The sequence below is a fragment of the Thalassophryne amazonica genome, chromosome 8 (genome assembly GCF_902500255.1).
Source record: "Thalassophryne amazonica chromosome 8, fThaAma1.1, whole genome shotgun sequence".
In the NCBI taxonomy this organism is placed as follows: Eukaryota; Metazoa; Chordata; class Actinopteri; order Batrachoidiformes; family Batrachoididae; genus Thalassophryne; species Thalassophryne amazonica.
In genome coordinates this window covers 3,156,356-3,177,930 of record NC_047110.1, presented here as the reverse complement: position 1 = coordinate 3,177,930, position 21,575 = coordinate 3,156,356, and the positions used below count along the sequence as shown (strand labels likewise).

The 21,575-nt window shown below is 42.4% G+C and overlaps 1 protein-coding gene across 2 annotated transcripts in view; it reads right to left on the bottom strand.

Moving 5' to 3' along the window:
• The window catches only part of LOC117515209 (GRAM domain-containing protein 2A), a 143,099-nt gene that overhangs the window by 59,965 nt on the left and 61,559 nt on the right, over positions 1 to 21,575 (bottom strand). For both annotated transcript variants that reach the window (XM_034175684.1, XM_034175685.1), the window contains exon 3: positions 10,700 to 10,757. In XM_034175684.1, coding sequence (XP_034031575.1) covers positions 10,700 to 10,757 — 58 coding nt within the window. The remainder of the gene's footprint in view (positions 1 to 10,699; positions 10,758 to 21,575) is intronic.

Here is a 21,575-nt window from a genome sequence, read left to right as displayed (position 1 = left end):
ACTTGTTGAAAGCCATCAAAAGCCGCCTGAATTTTTGCAAATGGTTTTTCAACCACGGAGGTGTTATTTCCTGTCGCTGCGCACACAGATTGTCGAATCGTCACGGAAATGACTCGGCGAATTTGCGCGCACGTCTTTCAATTAAAAATGTCCTTAAACAGTGGAATGTCCGCATAAAGTCCTCATGCCGGCTCTTCTGAATCTCTCTGTTCTCTCACGATGTCCTGGGGGAATTAAGCCTTAAATTAGGATGTTTCAGGTCGAAACAGGCCGACGACGGTGCCTGGAAAAGCGCTGCACGACGTCCCGCTCTGTGGGAAGTCCTTACAGCGGACAGAAACAACCCCATAATCTCTCATCAGCCGTTAAACTGTCACCGAAAACCAGCTTCATTTCTCGAATAGTGTCACTCGGATATTCGTCACAGGTCCGGGAAAAAATGTTGATAAAGCAAACGCGCGCCGTCTCGAGCAGCGTGTGAAACAAAGGAATTCAGCCGAGAGGGCAGGACCACATCTCACTCAAGGCCTGCCCACAGGGAAATGACGTCACCGACACGCGTGAAAAAACTCACGCATGCGCACGAGGATTCAAGCATGATTGGTGTAATCGCACGTCATTCAAATCCATATATTTAAAAAAATAAATAAAAGGGTCAGTTTATTATCTAATAGACCACGTATACACAACCCCTGGCAATAATTATGGAATCACCGGGCTCGGAGGATGTTCATTCAGTTGTTTAATTTTGTAGAAAAAAAGCAGATCACAGACATGACACAAAACTAAAGTCATTTCAAATGGCAACTTTCTGGCTTTAAGAAACACTATAAGAAATCAGGAAAAAAAAAATTGTGGCAGTCAGTAACAGTTACTTTTTTAGACCAAGCAGAGGGAAAAAATATGGACTCACTCAATTCTGAGGAATAAATGATGGAATCACCCTGTAAATTTTCATCCCCAAAACTAACACCTGCATCAAATCAGATCTGTTCGTTAGTCTGCATCTAAAAAGGAGTGATCACACCTTGGAGAGCTGTTGCACCAAGTGGACTGACATGAATCATGGCTCCAACATGAGAGATGTCAATTGAAACAAAGGAGAGGATTATCAAACTCTTAAAAGAGGGTAAATCATCACGCAATGTTGCAAAAGATGTTGGTTGTTCACAGTCAGCTGTGTCTAAACTGTGGACCAAATACAAACATGGGAAGGTTGTTAAAGGCAAACATACTGGTAGACCAAGGAAGACATCAAAGCGTCAAGACAGAAAACTTAAAGCAATATGTCTCAAAAATCGAAAATGCACAACAAAACAAATGAGGAACAAATGGGAGGAAACTGGAGTCAACGTCTGTGACCGAACTGTAAGAAACCGCCTAAAGGAAATGGGATTTACATACAGAAAAGCTAAACGAAAGCCATCATTAACACCTAAACAGAAAAAAAACAAGGTTACAATGGGCTAAAGAAAAGCAATCATGGACTGTGGATGACTGGATGAAAGTCATACTCAGTGATGAATCTCGAATCTGCATTGGGCAAGGTGATGATGCTGGAACTTTTGTTTGGTGCTGTTCCAATGAGATTTATAAAGATGACTGCCTGAAGAGAACATGTAAATTTCCACAGTCATTGATGATATGGGGCTGCATGTCAGGTAAAGGCACTGGGGAGATGGCTGTCATTACATCATCAATACATGCACAAGTTTACATTGATATTTTGGACACTTTTCTTATCCCATCAATTGAAAGGATGTTTGGGGATGATGAAATCATTTTTCAAGATGATAATGCATCTTGCCATAGGGCAAAAACTGTGAAAACATTCCTTGCAAAAAGACACATAGGGTCAGTGTCATAACCTGCAAATAGTCCGGATCTTAATCCAATTGAAGTTGACGAAAATGGTCCATAACAAGGCTCCAACCTGCAAAGCTGAGCTGGCAACAGCAATCAGAGAAAGTTGGAGCCAGATTGATGAAGAGTACTGTTTGTCACTCATTAAGTCCATGCCTCAGAGACTGCAAGCTGTTATAAAAGCCAGAGGTGGTGCAACAAAATACTAGTGATGTGTTGGAGCGTTCTTTTGTTTTTCATGATTCCACATTTTTTTCCCTCTGCTTGGTCTAAAAAAGTAACCGTTACTGACTGCCACAATTTTTTTTCCTGATTTCTTATAGTGTTTCTTAAAGCCAGAAAGTTGCCATTTGAAATGACTTTAGTTTTGTGTCATGTCTGTGATCTGCTTTTTTTCTACAAAATTAAACAACTGAATGAACATCCTCCGAGGCCGGTGATTCCATAATTTTTGCCAGGGGTTGTATATATATATATATATATATATATACATATATATATACACAAGTGTGTTGGAGGTTAAGCGAGTGTCTGACAGGGTGATGAGTGTGAAGTCGGAAATTGAAGGGGTGATGATGAATATCATCAGTGCATATGCCCCACAGGTAGGTTGTGAGATGAAGGAGAAAGAAGATTTCTGGAGTGTGTTAGATGAGGTGGTGGAGAGTGTGCCCAAGCATGAAAGAGTGGTGATAGGAGCAGACGTCAATGGGCATGTTGGTGAAGGGAACAGAGGTGATGAGGAAGTAATGGGTAGATATGGTATCAATGATAGGAATGGGGAAGGACAGACGGTAGTTGATTTTGCAAAAAGGATGGAAATGGCTGTGGTGAATACCTACTTTAAGAAAAGGGAGGAGCACAGGGTAACATATAAGAGTGGAGGAAGGTGCACACAGGTGGACTACATTCTTTATAGGAGATGCAAGCTAAAAGAAATCAGACTGTAAGGTGGTAGCAGGAGAGAGTGTCACTAGACAGCATAGGATGGTTGTTTGTAGGATGACTTTAGAGGTAAAGAAGAAGAGAGTGAGAGCTCAACAAAGGATCAGATGGTGGAAGCTGAAGGAGGAAGACTGTTGTGTGAAATTTAGCGAGCAGGTGAGAGAAGCACTAGTTGGAGGGGAAGCAATTTTGGACAACTGGAAAAGTACTGCAGATGTGGTGAGGGAGACAGCTAGGGCAGTACTGGGTATGACATCTGGACAGTGGAAGGAAGACAAGGAAACTTGGTGGTGGAATGAAGAGGTCCAGGAAAGCATAAGGAGAAAGAGGTTGGCGAAAAAGTTTTGGGATAGTCAGAGAGATGAAGAAAGTAGACAGGAGTACAAGGAGATGCGGCGTAAGGCGAGAAGAGAAGTGGCAAAAGCAAAGGAAAACGCATATTGCGAGCTGTACAAGAAGTTGAATAGTAAGGAAGGAGAAAAGGACTTGTACCGATTGGCCAGACAAAGGGACAGAGCTGGAAAGGATGTGCAGCAGGTTAGGGTGGTAAAAGATGCACATGGTAATGTGCTGACAAGTGAGGAGTGTGTGCTGAGAAGGTGGAGGGAATATTTTGAAGAGTTGATGAATAAAGAAATTTAGCGAGAGAAAAGGCTGGATGATGTGGTGAGAGTAAATCAGGAAGTACAAGAGATTAGCAAGGAAGACGTGAGGGCTGCTATGAAGAGGATGAAGAGTGGAAAGGCAGTTGGTCCAGATGACATTCCAATGGAGGCATGGAAATGTCTAGGAGAGATGGCAGTAGAGGTTCTAACCAGATTGTTTAATAAAATCTTGGAAAGTGAGAGGATGCCTGAGGAGTGGAGACGAAGTGTGCTGGTTCCTATTTTCAAGAACAAGGGTGATGTGCAGAGCTGCAGTAACTACAGAGGCATAAAGTTGATCAGCCACAGCGTGAAGTTATGGGAAAGAGTAGTAGAAGCTAGGCTTAGAAAACAGGTGAAGATCTCTGAGCAGCAATATCGTTTCATGCCGAGAAAGAGCACTACAGATGCAATGTTTGCTCTGAGAATACTGTTGGAAAAGTACAGAGAAGGACAGAAAGAGTTACATTGTGTGTTTGTGGACTTAGAAAAAGCTTATGATAGGGTGCCAAGAGAAGAGTTGTGGCATTGTATGAGGAAGTCTGGAGTGGCAGAGAAGTACGTTAGGGTAGTGCAGGACATGTACAAGAATAGTGTGACAGCGGTGAGATGCGCAGTCGGAATGACAGACTCATTCAAGGTGGAGGTGGGATTACACCAAGGATCAGCTCGGAGTCCTTTCTTGTTTGCAGTGGTGATGGACAGGTTGACAGATGAGATCAGACAGGAGTCCCCATGGACTATGATGTTTGCAGATGACATTGTGATCTGTAGTGAGAGTAGAGAGCAAGTTGAGTCTAGTCTGGAGAAGTGGAGATATGCTTTGGAGAGAAGGAGAATGAAAGTCAGTAGAAGCAAGACTGAGTACATGTGTGTGAATGAGAGGGAGCCCAGTGGAATAGTGCAGTTACAAGGAGTAGAAGTGGTGAAAGTAGATGAATTTAAATATTTGGGGTCAACTGTTCAAAGTAATGGAGAGTGTGGTAGAGAGGTGAAGAAGAGAGTGCAGGCAGGGTGGAGTGGGTGGAGAAAGGTGGCAGGAGTGATTTGTGACCGAAGAATATCAGCAAGAGTGAAGGGGAAAGTTTACAAAACAGTAGTGAGACCAGCTATGTTGGACGGTTTAGAGACAGTGGCACTAACAAAAAGACAGGAGGCAGAGCTGGAGATGTTGAGATTCTCTTTGGGAGTGACAAGAATGGACAAGATTAGGAATGAACATATCAGAGGGACAGCTCAGGTGGGACGGTTTGGAGACAAAGTCAGAGAGGCGAGATTGAGATGGTTTGGACATGTGCAGAGGAGGGACTCAGGGTATATAGGGAGAAGGATGCTGAGGATGGAGCCACCAGGCAGGAGGAGAAGATTGAGACCAAAGAGGAGGTTCATGGATGTTCTGAGAGAGGACATGCAGGTGGTTGGTGTGACAGAGGAAGATACAGAGGACAGGGTGAGATGGAAACGATTGATCTGCTGTGGCGACCCCTAACGGGAACAGCCGAAAGACAAAGAAGAAGAAGTAGAGAGAGAGAGAGAGAGAGAGAGAGAGAGAGAGAGAGAGAGAGATAGATAATGTTCCAGTGAGCAGTGTTGGGCCATAATCTGAAAGTGGAAAGAAGATCATTTCACTATAAACTAGCCACAAATTATCAGAAGAGTTGTCCAAGAGCCAAGGACCACTTGTGGAGAGCAACTGAACAACTGTTTCAAAGAAAACAATAAGTAACGACCTGTGAGCACGCTCACCACACAAGACTCCACTGATGAAGAAAACATATGCTGAAGCTCGTTTAAAGTTTGCTGCACAACATTTAGACAAACCTGTGAAATACTGAGAGACGACAGTCTGGACAGATAAGACCAGAATTGAACTCTGTGGATGCCATCGTACACACCATAAATGTCACTGAACTTCAGCTCAAAAACACCACAGCAACAGGTGGAACATCACGGTGTGGGGCTGATTGTCAGCAGACGACAAACTTCAGATAACTGAAGGAAGGATGACCAGAAAAATGTACAGAGACATTTTTGATAAAAATCTACCAGGATGATGAAGATGAAACGAGGGTGGACATTTCAGCGAGACAATGACCCCAAACACACAGATGAGGATTGAAAATAAAGCTGCTCGAATGGTCCAGCCAATCAGCTGACCTGAATCCAATAGAAAATCAATGGAAAGAACTAAAGGTCAGAGTTCATAGAAGAGGTCCACAGAACCTTCAAAATCTGAAGACTGTTTGTGTGGAAGAATGGACCAAAATCACACCTGATCAATGCATGTGACTAGTTTCTCCACACATGAGCCACCTTGAAGCTTCATTACCAACAAAAGCTTTTGTACCAAGTATAAAAGTGTTCAGTGCTTTTTCTCCATGTAATTCCATTTTATTAGACATAATTTCTGGACTTATTGGTTTTTATTTCTTTGTATATGTAGATTATTTGGGTTGGTACCGACATCTGGTGAAAAGTTCATGTCAGCAACACTTTTAGAAATATATCTACTGAGACAAATGGTGACGTGTTCAAAAGAACAGAGTCTTTGTTGCCAGTGAACATTTACAAACATACAACAAAATCTGTCCTCTGCATTAATCCATCCTATTTAAAGTGAGACACGGTCCAACCACTCGGACGGCAGGGGACGAGGGCCAAGACAGTAGAGGTTTTACTTACAACCAGCAGGTGGGTTTGCTGATGAGCTTCTCCCCTGAACATAAACACCTGATCATTAATGAAATCATTTGAGTCAGAAATATTCATTATTTATTTGAGTCAGAAATATGTTATTTTAAAATTCATTTCAGTCAGAAATAATCAGTGTTTTAATAATTATTTGAGTCAGAAATATTCATTATTTTAAAAATCATTTGAGTCAGAAATATTCATTATTTATTTGAGTCAGAAATATCTGTTATTTTAAAATTCATTTCAGTCAGAAATAATCAGTGTTTTAATAATTATTTGAGTCAAATATTCATTATTTTAAAAATCATTTGAGTCAGAAATATTTGTTGTTTTAAAAATCATTTGAGTCAGAAATAATCAGTGTTTTAATAATCATTTGAGTCAGAAATATTTATTTTAATAATCATTTGAGTCAGAAATAATCAGTGTTTTAATAATCATTTGAGTCAGAAATATTCGTTATTTTAATAATCATTTGAGTCAGAAATAATCAGTGTTTTAATAATCATTTGAGTCAGAAATATTCGTTATTTTAAAAATCATTTGAGTCAGAAATAATCAGTGTTTTAATAATCATTTGAGTCAGAAATATTCGTTATTTTAATAATCATTTGAGTCAGAAATAATCAGTGTTTTAATACTCATTTGAGTCAGAAATATTCGTTATTTTAAAAATCATTTGAGTCAGAAATAATCAGTGTTTTAATAATCATTTGAGTCAGAAATATTCGTTATTTTAATAATCATTTGAGTCAGAAATAATCAGTGTTTTAATAATCATTTGAGTCAGAAATATTCGTTATTTTAAAAATCATTTGAGTCAGAAATAATCAGTGTTTTAATAATCATTGAGTCAGAAATATTTGTTATTTTAATAATCATTTGAGTCAGAAATAATCAGTGTTTTAATAATCATTTGAGTGAGAAATATTCGTTATTTTAATCATTTGAGTCAGAAATAATCTGTGTTTTAATAATCATTTGAGTGAGAAATATTCGCTATTTTAATAATCATTTGAGTAAGTAAAAATCATTATTTTAATAATCATTTGAGTCAGAAATAATCAGTGTTTTAATAATCATTTGAGTCAGAAATATTCATTATTTTAAAAATCATTTGAGTCAGAAATAATCAGTGTTTTAATAATCATTTGAGTCAGAAATATTCGTTATTTTAAAAATCATTTGAGTCAGAAATAATCAGTGTTTTAATAATCATTTGAGTCAGAAATAGTCACGGTTTTAATAATCATTTGAGTCAGAAAAAAATCAGTGTTTTAATAATCATTTGAGTCAGAAATAATCACTGTTTTAATAATTATTTGAGTCAGTAATATTTGTTGTTTTAATAATCATTTGAGTAAGTAAAAATCATTGTTTTAATAATCATTTGAGTTCGTAATATTTGTTTTTTTAATGATCATTTGAGTAAGTAAAAATCATTGTTTTAATAATTATTTGAGTCAGTAATATTTGATGTTTTAATCATCATTTGAGTCAGTAAAAATCATTGTTTTAATAATCATTTGAGTCAGTAATATTTGTTTTTTTAATCATCATTTGAGTAAGTAAAAATCATTGTTTTAATAATTATTTGAGTCAGTAATATTTGATGTTTTAATCATCATTTGAGTAAGCAAAAATCATTGTTTTAATAATCATTTGAGTTCGTAATACTTGTTTTAATAATCATTTGAGTCAGTAATACTTGTTTTAATAATCATTTCAGTCAGTAATATTTCTTGTTTTAATAATCATTTCAGTTAATAAAAATCATTGTTTTAATAATCATTTGAGTCAGTAATATTAGTTGTTTTAATAATCATTTGAGTCAGTAATACTTGTTTTAATAATCATTTCAGTCAGTAATATTTCTTGTTTTAATAATCATTTCAGTTAATGAAAATCATTGTTTTAATAATCATTTGAGTCAGTAATATTAGTTGTTTTAATAATCATTTGAGTCAGTAATATTAGTTGTTTTAATAATCATTTGAGTCAGTAATATTTGTTGTTTTAATAATCATTTGAGTCAGTAATATTCATTGTTATAATATTTTGAGTCAGTAATTTTCATTGTTTTAATAATTGTTTTAATAAGTGCTAAAAGTCGCTGACAGTGTGCCAAGTCAACACTGAAAGTTAGCAGTTACCTGTAACTTATGCAAATTTTTTTAGGAGTTTATTGGTTTAGTGTTATAAAAGTTAACTTTTCAGTTAGCGCTCTCAAATTCAGCAGAAACTATTTTTTTTACGCAGACTCACAGTTTTGGTGTGGACCAAAGAATCATGTTTATATTCTACCAGGCTGTCCTGGAGAGCTTGATAAGGTTAGAACATTAGTGTGGTTTGGTAACCTCACTGTGCAACTAAAGTCGTCAGATCCACTCTGATACGAAGGTGTTGGGACAGAAGGAGAACCAGGACCTGCAGTCTTTATATGACCAGGCTGTTCTCAAGCGAGCTGAGAAGATCCTGACCAACTCCTCATATATCATCTATAAAGAATATGAACTTTGACCTTCTGGTAGGTGATATAGAATTCCTCAATGAAAATTGAACCATTTAAAAACGTAATTTGTGCTTACATCTATCAAACTTGTAAATAAGACGGCATAAGGTGGCAGGAAGTGTGTGATGGCTCCATGGTTATGGGATATGTGCAAAAGTGGGGGCAGAGGGTGTTTGTTATACTGTTGTTTGTTGTGTCATGTTTAGATTTTTTTATGTGGTGTGTTTATATTGTTTTTATCGTGCAATGTATGCACCTTATGATCACGATAATGATGATAATGATGGTGATGATGATCATGATGATAATGACAGTGCTGGCAATAATCAATCAATCAATCAATTTTTTTATATAGCGCCAAATCGCAACAAACAGTTGCCCCAAGGACAACCTGATAATAATGAATTACAATAGTCCAGCCTAGAGGAAATAAATGCATGAATTAGCTTAATAATGGTAGTGATGATGATAATGATGTAATGATAGTGATGGTGATAATGGTAGTGATGATGATAAGGATGATAAGGATGATAATGATGGTGATGATGATCATGATGATAATGACAGTGCTGGCAATAATGGTAGTGATGATGATAATGATGTAATGATAGTGATGGTGATAATGATGTAATGATAGTGATGGTGATAATGGTAGTGATGATGATAATGATGATAATGATGGTGATGGTGATAATAGTGATGATGGTGGTGATGATAATGATGGTGATGATGATGACGATAATGATAGTGATGTTGATAATGGTAGTGATGATGATAATGATGATGATAGTGAGGATGGTGGTGATGATAATGAAGATAATGATGGTGATAATGGTAATGATGATGGTTATGATGATAATGATGGTGATGATGATAATGATAGTGATGGCGATAATCAAATCAAATCATTTTATTTATATAGCGCCAAATCACAACAAACAGTTGCCCCAAGGCGCTTTATATTGTAAGGCAAGGCCATACAATAATTACGTAAAAACCCCAACGGTCAAAACAACCCCCTGTGAGCAAGCACTTGGCGACAGTGGGAAGGAAAAACTCCCTTTTAACAGGAAGAAACCTCCAGCAGAACCAGGCTCAGGGAGGGGCAGTCTTCTGCTGGGACTGGTTGGGGCTGAGGGAGAGAATCAGGAAAAAGACATGCTGTGGAGGGGAGCAGAGATCGATCACTAATGATTAAATGCAGAGTGGTGCATACAGAGCAAAAAGAGAAAGAAACAGTGCATCATGGGAACCCCCCAGCAGTCTACGTCTATAGCAGCATAACTAAGGGATGGTTCAGGGTCACCTGATCCAGCCCTAATTATAAGCTTTAGCAAAAAGGAAAGTTTTAAGCCTAATCTTAAAAGTAGAGAGGGTGTCTGTCTCCCTGATCTGAATTGGGAGCTGGTTCCACAGGAGAGGAGCCTGAAAGCTGAAGGCTCTGCCTCCCAAAGTAATGATGGTAATGATGATAATGATAATGATGATGATGATAATGATGTTGATGATGATAATGTTGATGATGATAATGAAGGTGATGATGATAATGATGATAATGATAAGGATCATAATGATGATGATGATGGTGATGATGATAATGATGATAAGGATGATAATGATGATCATGATGGTGATAATGATGATGATGTTGATGATGATGATGTTGATGGTGATGTTGATGATGATGATCATGATGGTGATGATGATGATGATAATGATGAAAAGGATGGTGATGATAATGATGATGATGATAATGACAATGATGGTGGTGTTAGTTTCCCCTCTTTTGGCTGTTCTGAAGCTCTTTTCCCCACGTTGGTTATCTTTAGGTTGAAACACGTCGACATTGTGATGATTTGTGTCTGTGGTCGATTGTGCGCTCAACAAGCCAAACGCCCAAGTGTGTTACCATGGAGACAGGACCGATGCTGGAAATGCCTGCTGAGGTTTAAGGAAACAACCTGGAAGACCTCCTGCCGGTCTTTTGTAAAGTCTGGACGTCTGAAAACAACTTCAGAGCCGCACGCACAATAACACTCACCGAGCCGCGGTAACACTTCTTCACATCTTCATAGGACAGGTCATCAATCAGCTGCAGCCTGAAAGACAGATACAGAACGAACGCCTTTAAAAGATTGGAAATGTCAGCTGATGATTGCCAGAAGGCACATGGGACACAGACGGCTCCATTTGATCTGTTTTCTGGCCTGAAAATCCTTGTTTGGCAGGACAGTGAGCTGAAGGAGTGTGTTATACACACATAGGTTCTATATCGGCCTGTTAGCCAGCGCCGTGGTTTGAGGTCGATGCCTGTTTTCACTGATTTAATATCAATGAACAGTTTATGTGGACACCTCCAGTCTGACAGATGAGATGAATGAACATCCATTTATTCATTCATTACCTCTGACAATGAAGTTTTCACTCCAGTTTGTTTGTTTGTTTGCCTGTCTGTTTGTTTGTTTGTTTGCCTGTCTGTTTGTTTGTTTGTTTGTTTGCCTGTCTGTTTGTCTTTCTGTTTGTTTGTTTCTTTGTCTGTCTGTGAACAGCCTGGAGCCCACAATTTTTCATATGTCATCATGACATTTTTACAGAGGATTCATATCCTGATAGGCAAGAACTGATGGAATTTTCAAGGTCATAGCTCAGAGGTCAAAGTCAGGAAAAAATCTTGGAAGACTGAAAAAAATCCTCATACTTTAACATAAAATTCCTTTCATATTTGAGAGCGTTATGTAGAATGGTATCAACTGACAAAGTTTGATCCAGATTACAGATTTTGTGGCCATTTATATTTAACATTGAAAAACCCCATTTAATGTATATTTTTTATCTCAATCAAAGGTGCCTCAGTCACTCTCATTTTTCTCTTATGGATTTACCTTCACCACCAAAACTGGATGGCGCTTCCAATTTTATGCTTGTTTGTCTTCCAGTTATCAGTCGGAAACCAAGTGACAAAAAGCAACGACACATTGTGCACAGAACCAATGTTCTGAGAAAACTATCTGAAAAAGAATTCAAAAACCCCAAAAGTTGAAAAAACCTGACAACACCAACAAACCTTTGATTCAAGTGCATGAACTAAATACATCCTGCTGACATGTGATCACATCTAATTTAGTTTATCAAAAGTCACTTCGAACAGGACTTTGACCTTGAAACATTTTTCCAAGGTAAAAAAACTGTGGAACTGGAAACTAGTGTTGGTGGTTTGTGCTCTACGAACGCGGTGCTCTAGTTCATTCATTCAGTTCTTATCCTCAGCCAAGTCCTGTAATTCTTCCTGCCAGATCCCAAGGTGTTCACAAGCCAGCTGGCACAAATAATCCCTTCAGCATGTTCTGGGTCTTCCACAGGGGCTCCACCCCGTTGAACATGCCTGGAAGACCTCCCTATGGAGATGACCAAGGGGCATCCTCACCAGATGCCTGAACAACACCAACTGGCTCCTTTTGATGAGAAGAAGCAGCTCTACTCAGAGTCCCTCCCGGGGATGTGGAGCGGGGACGGTGTCTGTCCAGGGGAACTCTCCCCCAGGTCCTGGAGCTGGAGTGTGGTGGCACAGGTATGGAGCTGTGTCAGTCCACTGCAGACATTCCCTCCCATAATGCACCTGTAAACAGTGCAAACTGTTTACAGGTGCATTATGGGAAGTAGACTGCACCTCTCATTTGCAGAACTGGTAATTCTGTCTTTTCCAGGACGTGCGTTTGTCCTGGAGCCCTGGACGCTGCGCTGTGACTGCTGACAGGGTTTTTATTCTTGGACCCAGTAATCAGCGCACAGAGATGTTCTTCCTCACAGCATAAAATCAGTGCATTGACAAAATCACAAGATGGTACTGGATGTCCACTCAGGCCCCAAGCATCATCATGTCCTTCCATGAAGACATGAAAGGCACTGTGGTTAACAGCAGTTAACAGGGCTGCGTCCTGTGTCCTCTGGGTCAGTGTACTGAAGGATGCTCTTGGGTCAGCCTCTGAGAGTATTTAAATCCAGACCAGGTCAGACAGTGAACATGTTAACCCCTCTAGACTAAGAGCAAACACCAGCATTCAGGAGCAGCAGTTACTGTCCATATTTCAATTTTTTCAATTAATTTTATTTATATAGCACCAAATCACAACAAACAGTTGCCCCAAGGCGCTTTATATTGTACGGCAAAAGCCATACAATAATTACAGAAAAACCCCAACGGTCAAAACGACCCCCTTGTGTGGGCCGCCAGAAGAGGAGGTACTGCTGGCCCACCACCAGAGGGCGCCCTGCCTGAAGAGCGGGCTTCAGGCACGAGGGGGCGCTGCCGCCTTACAGGGACAGCCGAGGTGACAGCTGTCACTCATCAACTATGACAGCTGTCACCGATCATCTGCACTTCACCCCGGATAAAAGCAGGATGACACCTCCACCACGTCGCCGAGATATCGTACTTCTTTGGAGGTAACTTTCTCTGCCTGCATATTATAATAAGTGATTTCAAGAGCTACTTTGTTGCAGCTGTCTACCCAGAGGACCGGCGTAGGCCGCGACTGTTTCGTTCTACTTCCCACCAGATAAGTGGTTACTCAGACGCTGCACGAGTGTGTGTTAGAGGTGGAGGTGGAATTCCCACCGTTGTTGTTACTGGGTGTACACACACCCACACTTGACTGTCTTTGCTCTTCGCCAGCAGTACCAGATCCGACACGCTGAGACGGTGGCCACCTGGGGGACTCGAGACCTGGCGGTCCAGTATCCTTCGGGTTCGGTGGCGGTGGAAATCGTGTGGTTCCGGTTCTTCTCCAGACGGATGTCTCCTATCGTCGAGCCTGCCCACACGACACCTTTATCCATTGACTTGTATTTATTCTATAATCTGCTGTGTGTGGTTGTGACATTCACAACAGTAAAGTGTTCAAATTTAACTCCCTCTATTGTCGGTTCATTTACGCCCCCTGTTGTGGGTCCATGTCACTACACTTTCCCAACACCCCTGTGAGCAAGCACCTGGCAACAGTGGGAAGGAAAAAACTCCCTTTTAACAGGAAGAAACCTCCAGCAGAACCAGGTTCAGGGAGGGGCAGTCTTCTGCTGGGACTGGTTGGGGCTGAGGGGAGAGAATCAGAAAAAATACATGCTGTGGAAGAGAGCAGAGATCGATCACTAATGATTAAATGCAGAGTGGTGCATACAGGGCAAAAAGAGAAAGAAACAGTGCATCATGGGAACCCCCCAGCAGTCTAAGTCTATAGCAGCATAACTAAGGGATGGTTCAGGGTCACCTGATTCAGCCCTAACTATAAGCTTTAGCAAAAAGGAAAGTTTTAAGCCTAATTTTAAAAGTAGAGAGGGTGTCTGTCTCCCTGATCCGAATTGGGAGCTGGTTCCAGAGGAGAGGAGCCTGAAAGCTGAAGGCTCTGCCTCCCATTCTACTCTTACAAACCCTAGGAACTACAAGTAAGCCTGCAGTCTGAGAGCCAAGCGCTCTATTGGGGTGATATGGTACTATGAAGTCCCTAAGATAAGACGGGACCTGATTATTCAAAACCTTATAAGTAAGAAAAAGAAATTTAAATTCTATTCTAGAATTAACAGGAAGCCAATGAAGAGAGGCCAATATGGGTGAGATATGCTCTCTCCTTCTAGTCCCCGTCAGTACTCTAGCTGCAGCATTTTGAATTAACTGAAGGCTTTTCAGGGAACTTTTAGGACAACCTGATAATAATGAATTACAATAGTCCAGCCTAGAGGAAATAAATGCATGAATTAGTTTTTCAGCATCACTCTGAGACAAGACCTTTCTAATTTTAGAGATATTGCGCAAATGTAAAAAAGCAGTCCTACATATTTGCTTAATATCAATCAATCAATCAATTTTTTTATATAGCGCCAAATCACAACAAACAGTTGCCCCAAGGCGCTTTATATTGCAAGGCAAGGCCATACAATAATTATGTAAAACCCCAACGGTCAAAACGACCCCCTGTGAGCAAGCACTTGGCTACAGTGGGAAGGAAAAACTCCCTTTTAACAGGAAGAAACCTCCAGCAGAACCAGGCTCAGGGAGGGGCAGTCTTCTGCTGGGACTGGTTGGGGCTGAGGGAGAGAACCAGGAAAAAGACATGCTGTGGAGGGGAGCAGAGATCGATCACTAATGATTAAATGCAGAGTGGTGCATACAGAGCAAAAAGAGAAAGAAACAGTGCATCATGGGAACCCCCCCAACAGTCTACGTCTATAGCAGCATAACTAAGGGATGGTTCAGGGTCACCTGATCCAGCCCTAACTATAAGGGTGTCTGTCTCCCTGATCTGAATTGGGAGCTGGTTCCACAGGAGAGGAGCCTGAAAGCTGAAGGCTCTGCCTCCCATTCTACTCTTACAAACCCTAGGAACTACAAGTAAGCCTGCAGTCTGAGAGCGAAGCGCTCTATTGGGGTGATATGGTACTATGAGGTCCCTAAGATAAGATGGGACCTGATTATTCAAAACCTTATAAGTAAGAAGAAGAATTTTAAATTCTATTCTAGAATTAACAGGAAGCCAATGAAGAGAGGCCAATATGGGTGAGATATGCTCTCTCCTTCTAGTCCCCGTCAGTACTCTAGCTGCAGCATTTTGAATTAACTGAAGGCTTTTTGGGGAACTTTTAGGACAACCTGATAATAATGAATTACAATAGTCCAGCCTAGAGGAAATAAATGCATGAATTAGTTTTTCAGCATCACTCTGAGACAAGACCTTTCTAATTTTAGAGATATTGCGCAAATGCAAAAAAGCAGTCCTACATATTTGTTTAATATGCGCTTTGAAGGACATATCCTGATCAAAAATTACTCCAAGATTTCTCACAGTATTACTAGAGGTCAGGGTAATGCCATCCACAGTAAGGATCTGGTTAGACACCATGTTTCTAAGATTTGTGGGGCCAAGTACAATAACTTCAGTTTTATCTGAGTTTAAAAGCAGGAAATTAGAGGTCATCCATGTCTTTATGTCTGTAAGACAATCCTGCAGTTTAGCTAATTGGTGTGTGTCCTCTGGCTTCATGGATAGATAAAGCTGGGTATCATCTGCGTAACAATGAAAATTTAAGCAATACCGTCTAATAATACTGCCTAAGGGAAGCATGTATAAAGTGAATAAAATTGGTCCTAGCACAGAACCTTGTGGAACTCCATAATTAACCTTAGTCTGTGAAGAAGATTCCCCATTTACATGAACAAATTGTAATCTATTAGATAAATATGATTCAAACCACCGCAGTGCCTTTAATACCTATGGCATGCTCTAATCTCTGTAATAAAATTTTATGGTCAACAGTATCAAAAGCAGCACTGAGGTCTAACAGAACGAGCACAGAGATGAGTCCACTGTCCGAGGCCATAAGAAGATCATTTGTAACCTTCACTAATGCTGTTTCTGTACTATGATGAATTCTAAAACCTGACTGAAACTCTTCAAATAGACCATTCCTCTGCAGAAACTGAATAATGTGTAAATAATTTAGAGGTGATTCAGCAGAGGGAGTGCTTTAGTTAAGGCACGTGAAGATTACACTGTGAAACAAATCATTATCTAGTTATCTAGATCAATCTAACTACGCAGATTAAACAGCTAACAGATACATCAAAGCACCGCTGTGCTCCGGAACAGGAAGTGATACAATACCGCAGTGAGAGCCAACCACCAGTAGAGGCCTGGTGGTTGGCATGGTGGCAGAACTTCAACATCCTATCAGGCGTTTCAGCGATGCTTCCGAACACTTCAGACTCACCACCTGTCTGAAGAAGAAAGGTGGTACCAACAGTACCATCCTCAAGAGCTGGAACCCCAAGCATGTGTGCGGTGCTGAAGCAGAGATGCCACTTTCATCCTTGGTTTGCACAAATGATGGCAGAATCCTCAAAGATCTTCTGGACATAAAACTGGCAGGCCACAGGCCCTGGCAGGCCACAATCACCGACAGGCAGACCACAGGCCCTGACAGGCAGACCACGGGCACAACAGACAGACCACAGGCCCCGACAGGCAGGCCACGGGTACCAACAGGCAGACCACAGGCACTGACAGGCAGGCCACGGTCACCGACAGGCAGGCCACGGGTGCCAACAGGCAGACCACCGGCACCGACAGGCAGACCACGGTCACCGACAGGCAGACCACAGGCACCGACAGGCAGGCCATGGTCACCGACAGGCAGACCACAAGCCCCAACAGGCAGGCCACGGTCACTGACAGGCAGACCACGGTCACCGACAGGCAGGCCACGGGCGCCAACAGGCAGACCACAGGCACCGACAGGCAGACCATAGGCACCGACAGGCAGGCCACGGTCACCGACAGGCAGACCACAAGCCCCAACAGGCAGGCCACGGTCACTGACAGGCAAACCACGGTCACCGACAGGCAGGCCACGGGCGCCAACAGGCAGACCACAGGCACCGACAGGCAGACCATAGGCACCGACAGGCAGGCCACGGTCACCGACAGGCAGACCACAAGCCCCAACAGGCAGACCACAGGCACAGATGGGCAGACCACAACTTCAAGACAAAGCAAGACATAAAGACATTGAACATGGACTTAAGTATGTGGGAGCTCACAGCCTCAGAACGATCTGACTGGCGGCAAGACATATCAGGTCTGGTTCCACAGAAAGCCTGGACACAAAATAGTTTACTGATGCAGTAAACAGGGTCCAGTGCACAAAAAGGAAGTCCAACAAGAGCAGAAATACATGGAACATCAGGCTTAGGCGTGGTTGATAACACAGGCAGGTGGTCATTACACACGAGAGGCAAGCAGGTCAGGAATACACAAAAACAGAGGTCGAGAGAAGGCACAAGGTGCATCAATCTGGCGAAGGAATAAGGCAAACAGAGGAGCTTAAATACACCCAGGTGACAAGGTGCTGATTGGAAGCAGGTGTGCATGGAATGCACCAGAAAGGGGGTGGGGCCAGAGAGAGGGAAACATCCATCACCAAGAGCCAGCAGAGACAGACAAGAGAGAAAGGGACAGACAGACCCAAATGGGAAAAACCCCAGCAAGAAAAGCAGGCGAACAATACAAAAACAACCACAATATGACAATACCTCACATCCTGACAGGATAGCTTTTCCAACCCCGAAGAGGCCTCGCTCAGCAGCTCCAGCAATTAATCAATTAAAATCAATAACTGATGCCAATTTAATGTTGCAGCTGACTGACTGATTACAGGCAAATAAACAACTGAACAAAAGCTAAAAGTGTAAAAGGGAGATTCTCACAAACTCCTCTGTGGACTCAGTAAACTGGGAAACAAGGACATTAAAAGGTCATGTTGATTTAATACATTTGGTCCAAACGTTAATTATTGACATTAATTATAATAAAATAATCAATTCAATTTGATTAGGAACAGTGTTTAGTTAAAGGGACGTGGTTTTACATTTTCTAGACATTCATCGTTGACAGTGTTGCCAACTCCTCAGTTTGGGCCCCTTCACACATAGTACGAATAAGTACGAATCAGGGTGAATCATGGTGGAACAGATCGTATGGGTGAACCACGAAAATATCGAGCCGCCGGGCAGGCGTGAACGATCCCGCTGTGACGGTTTTGTGCACATGAACACAGTGTGAGCAGCTGAAGCACGTTTTTTCACATCGCGCAGCTGCTGTGAAAAGAAAAGAAAAATACATGCCACCCACGGGATTCAAACTTGAAAACTCTGATTGCCAGCCAGAAACTTTACCACTGTGGTACCATCACTAGCCTGTAAATGGTGTGGGAAAAATGCCTGAAATCAACTAGGACATGGACGAGGTGCACTGTGTGCAGCCGCTGCAGCCCAGCGCAAAGGCAAAAGATGTTTTATATATTTCTATGTGATGACAGCAGGCAGAGACACATGCCTCATGGAGGAATGTTATCATTTCATGTCCTTCCAAACATGGAATGTGTTATCAAGATGGGACATCCAGGAGCAGAGATCTTTACAGCCGCTGATGTGGGCTGACAAGCCCCCCCCCTCCCCAGTGGTGTCTGTATTTGTAATGTGTGGACTGAGCCGTCATCCAGCTGTCAGTGTGCTGCGATCAGCTGAAAGGCCCCTTACGCTGTGAAACTGTCGGCCACTTTGTTACATCATCATTAAATTCACTATCCGGTACAACATACGGATCCACTGAACCAACTGCTACACACTGATCACAATAAACAGCTTTATCTTGAAGGTTTAAAGCCTCGTAAAAAACTTTCATTCTCTCCATTTTCTTTCACGCGCCAGCCGCGTAGTAAATAAACGATGGAGACGGGAGCAGAGTCATTATCTGTCAAAGTACCCACATTTCCTGAAAGCAACATCATGTGAGGACTGATTGCTCTGCTGTCACTCACAATTCCATGCCCCTCTCAATCGAAGCCACGCCCTCCCACGCCAGAACGGGGCCAAAAGTTTGAAACTGAAAAAATAAGATCTGAAAGTGAAAAAAAGATCTGAAGGTGAAAAAAAGAAATATGAATGAAAATAAATTGGATCAAAATAATTACAGAGCTGAATCCAAAATTTATTTAAACTGAAAAATATATATCTTACACTTATTTTTATTTTGATAATACTTTTTAAATGATTATAAAATTCAAGAACAAACATTGAATTTTCAGTTTCAAAATTTATTTTTCAATCTTTTTTATTTTCAGATTACAAAACTTTAATTTTCAGGTTCAAAATTTATTTTTTTAATCTTTTTTTATTTTCAGATTACAAAACTTTTGGCCTTGATTTAGCTCCATACACTTAGAGAAAGTTCACGTCCACCTCAACAGTGATCATCTGCTGACTGTTTTCGCGATGACAGCGTTAATGGCCACACATTTTCTAAGTGTGTCAGCTGGAATGTGGTCGACACCTGCTGCGGGAGGGTTTGATGGGCTCTCACAGCGCACACTCTGTCTTTCAGCCGCTGGTGTGCGCTAATAGTTGTAGCAACAGGTGTACGAGGCGTTAGATGCAGCTATGATTTTACACGTATTGCATACGATTCCTGCTTCATGCACAATTCGACCACATTCGTACTATGTGTGAAAGCGCCCTAAGAAAAGTAGCTATTGGCTGTCCTAAAAGTTGCCAGAAGTCGCTAAATGACGTCATCATCTAATTTGCATATTATTTGCATAGTATGATGTCGTCACAGATGCTGTAGAAAAAAACGTGGGAGAGATTATTGAATACATTATCACCGTTTTAATATTGTTTGGTAAATTCTATATTCATAAATGTAGAGTATTGAAAATTAATTCAATAATTATCACTAATTAACACAATTATCACAACAATAATCGGGTGCAGAAAGGATTGGATGGCGGTCGAGGGCGGGTGGCCCAGCGGCCAAGTCCATGCTCACAGCCCCTGGCTGTTGGGACGTGGAATGTCACCTTGCTGGGGGGCAAGGAGCCTGAGCTTGTGCAGGAGGTTGAGAGATACCGACTAGAGATAGTCGGGCTCACCTCCACGCACAGCATGGGCTCTGGTACCCAACTCCTGGAGAGGGGCTGGACGCTTCATTTTTCTGGCGTTGCCCACGGGGAGAGGTGGAGAGCTGGGGTTGCATTGCTTATTGCTCAGTCGCCATGTGTTGGAGTTCACTCCGGTGAACGAGAGGGTCGCGTCCCTATGCCTTCGGGTCGGGGACAGGTTTTACGACGGGCCTACGGGCCGAGCAGCAGTGCAGAGTACCCGACCTTCCTGGAGTCCCTGGGAGGGGTACTAGATAGCGCTCCAACTGGGGACTCCATTGTTCTCCTGGGGGATTTTAACGCCCACGTGGGCGGCGACAGTGAGACCTGGAGGGGGGTGATCGGGAAGCACGGCCTCCCCGATCTGAACCCGAGCGGTGTTCAGTTGTTGGACTTCTGTGCTAGTCACAGTTTGTCCATCACAAACACCATGTTTGAGCACAAGGGTGTCCGTAAGTGCACATGGCACCAGGACACCCTGAGCCGGAGGTCCATGATCGACTTTGTAGTCGTATCATCTGACCTTCGGCCACATGTCTCGGACACTCGAGTAAAGAGAGGGGCAGAGCTGTCGACCGATCACCACCTGGTGGTGAGTTGGATCCGCTGGGAGGGGAGGCAGCCGGTCAGACCTGGCAGGCCCAAACGTATCGTGAGGGTCTGCTGGGAACGACTGGCGGAACCCTCTGTCAGGGAGGTCTTCAACTCCCACCTCCGGGAGAGCTTCTCCCAGATCCCGGGGGAGGTTGGAGACATGGAGTCCGAGTGGACCATGTTCTCCACCTCCATTGCTGATGCGGCCGCTCGTAGCTGTGGTCACAAGGTCTCTGGTGCCTGTCGCAGCGGCAATCCCCGAACCCGGTGGTGGACACCGGAAGTAAGGGATGCCGTCAAGCTGAAGAAAGTGTCCTACCTATCTTTGTTGGTAGGTGGGACCCCAGAGGCAGCTGACAGGTACCGGCAGGCCAAGCGTGCCGCAGCCCGTGCGGTCGCAGAGGCAAAAACTCGGGTCTGGGAGGAGTTCAGGGAGGCTATGGAGGAGGACTATCGGTCATCCTCGAAGAGATTCTGGTAAACCGTCCGATGCCTCAGGAGGCGGAAGCAGCTCTCCACTGGCACTGTTTACGGTGCGGGTGGGGAGCTGTTGACTCTGACTGGGGATGTTGTTGGGCGGTGGAAGGAGTACTTCGAGGATCTCCTCAATCCCATCGTCACGTCTTCCGAAGAGGAGGCAGAGACTAGGGTCCCAGAGGCGGACTCATCCATTACCCAGGCAGAAGTCACCGAGGTGGTTGGAAGGCTCCTCGGTGGCAAGGCTCCTGGGGTGGATGAAATCCGTCCTGAGTACCTTAAGTCTCTGGATGTTGTGGGACTGTCTTGGCTGACATGCCTCTGCAACATCGCGTGGCGATTGGGGACAGTGCCTCTGGATT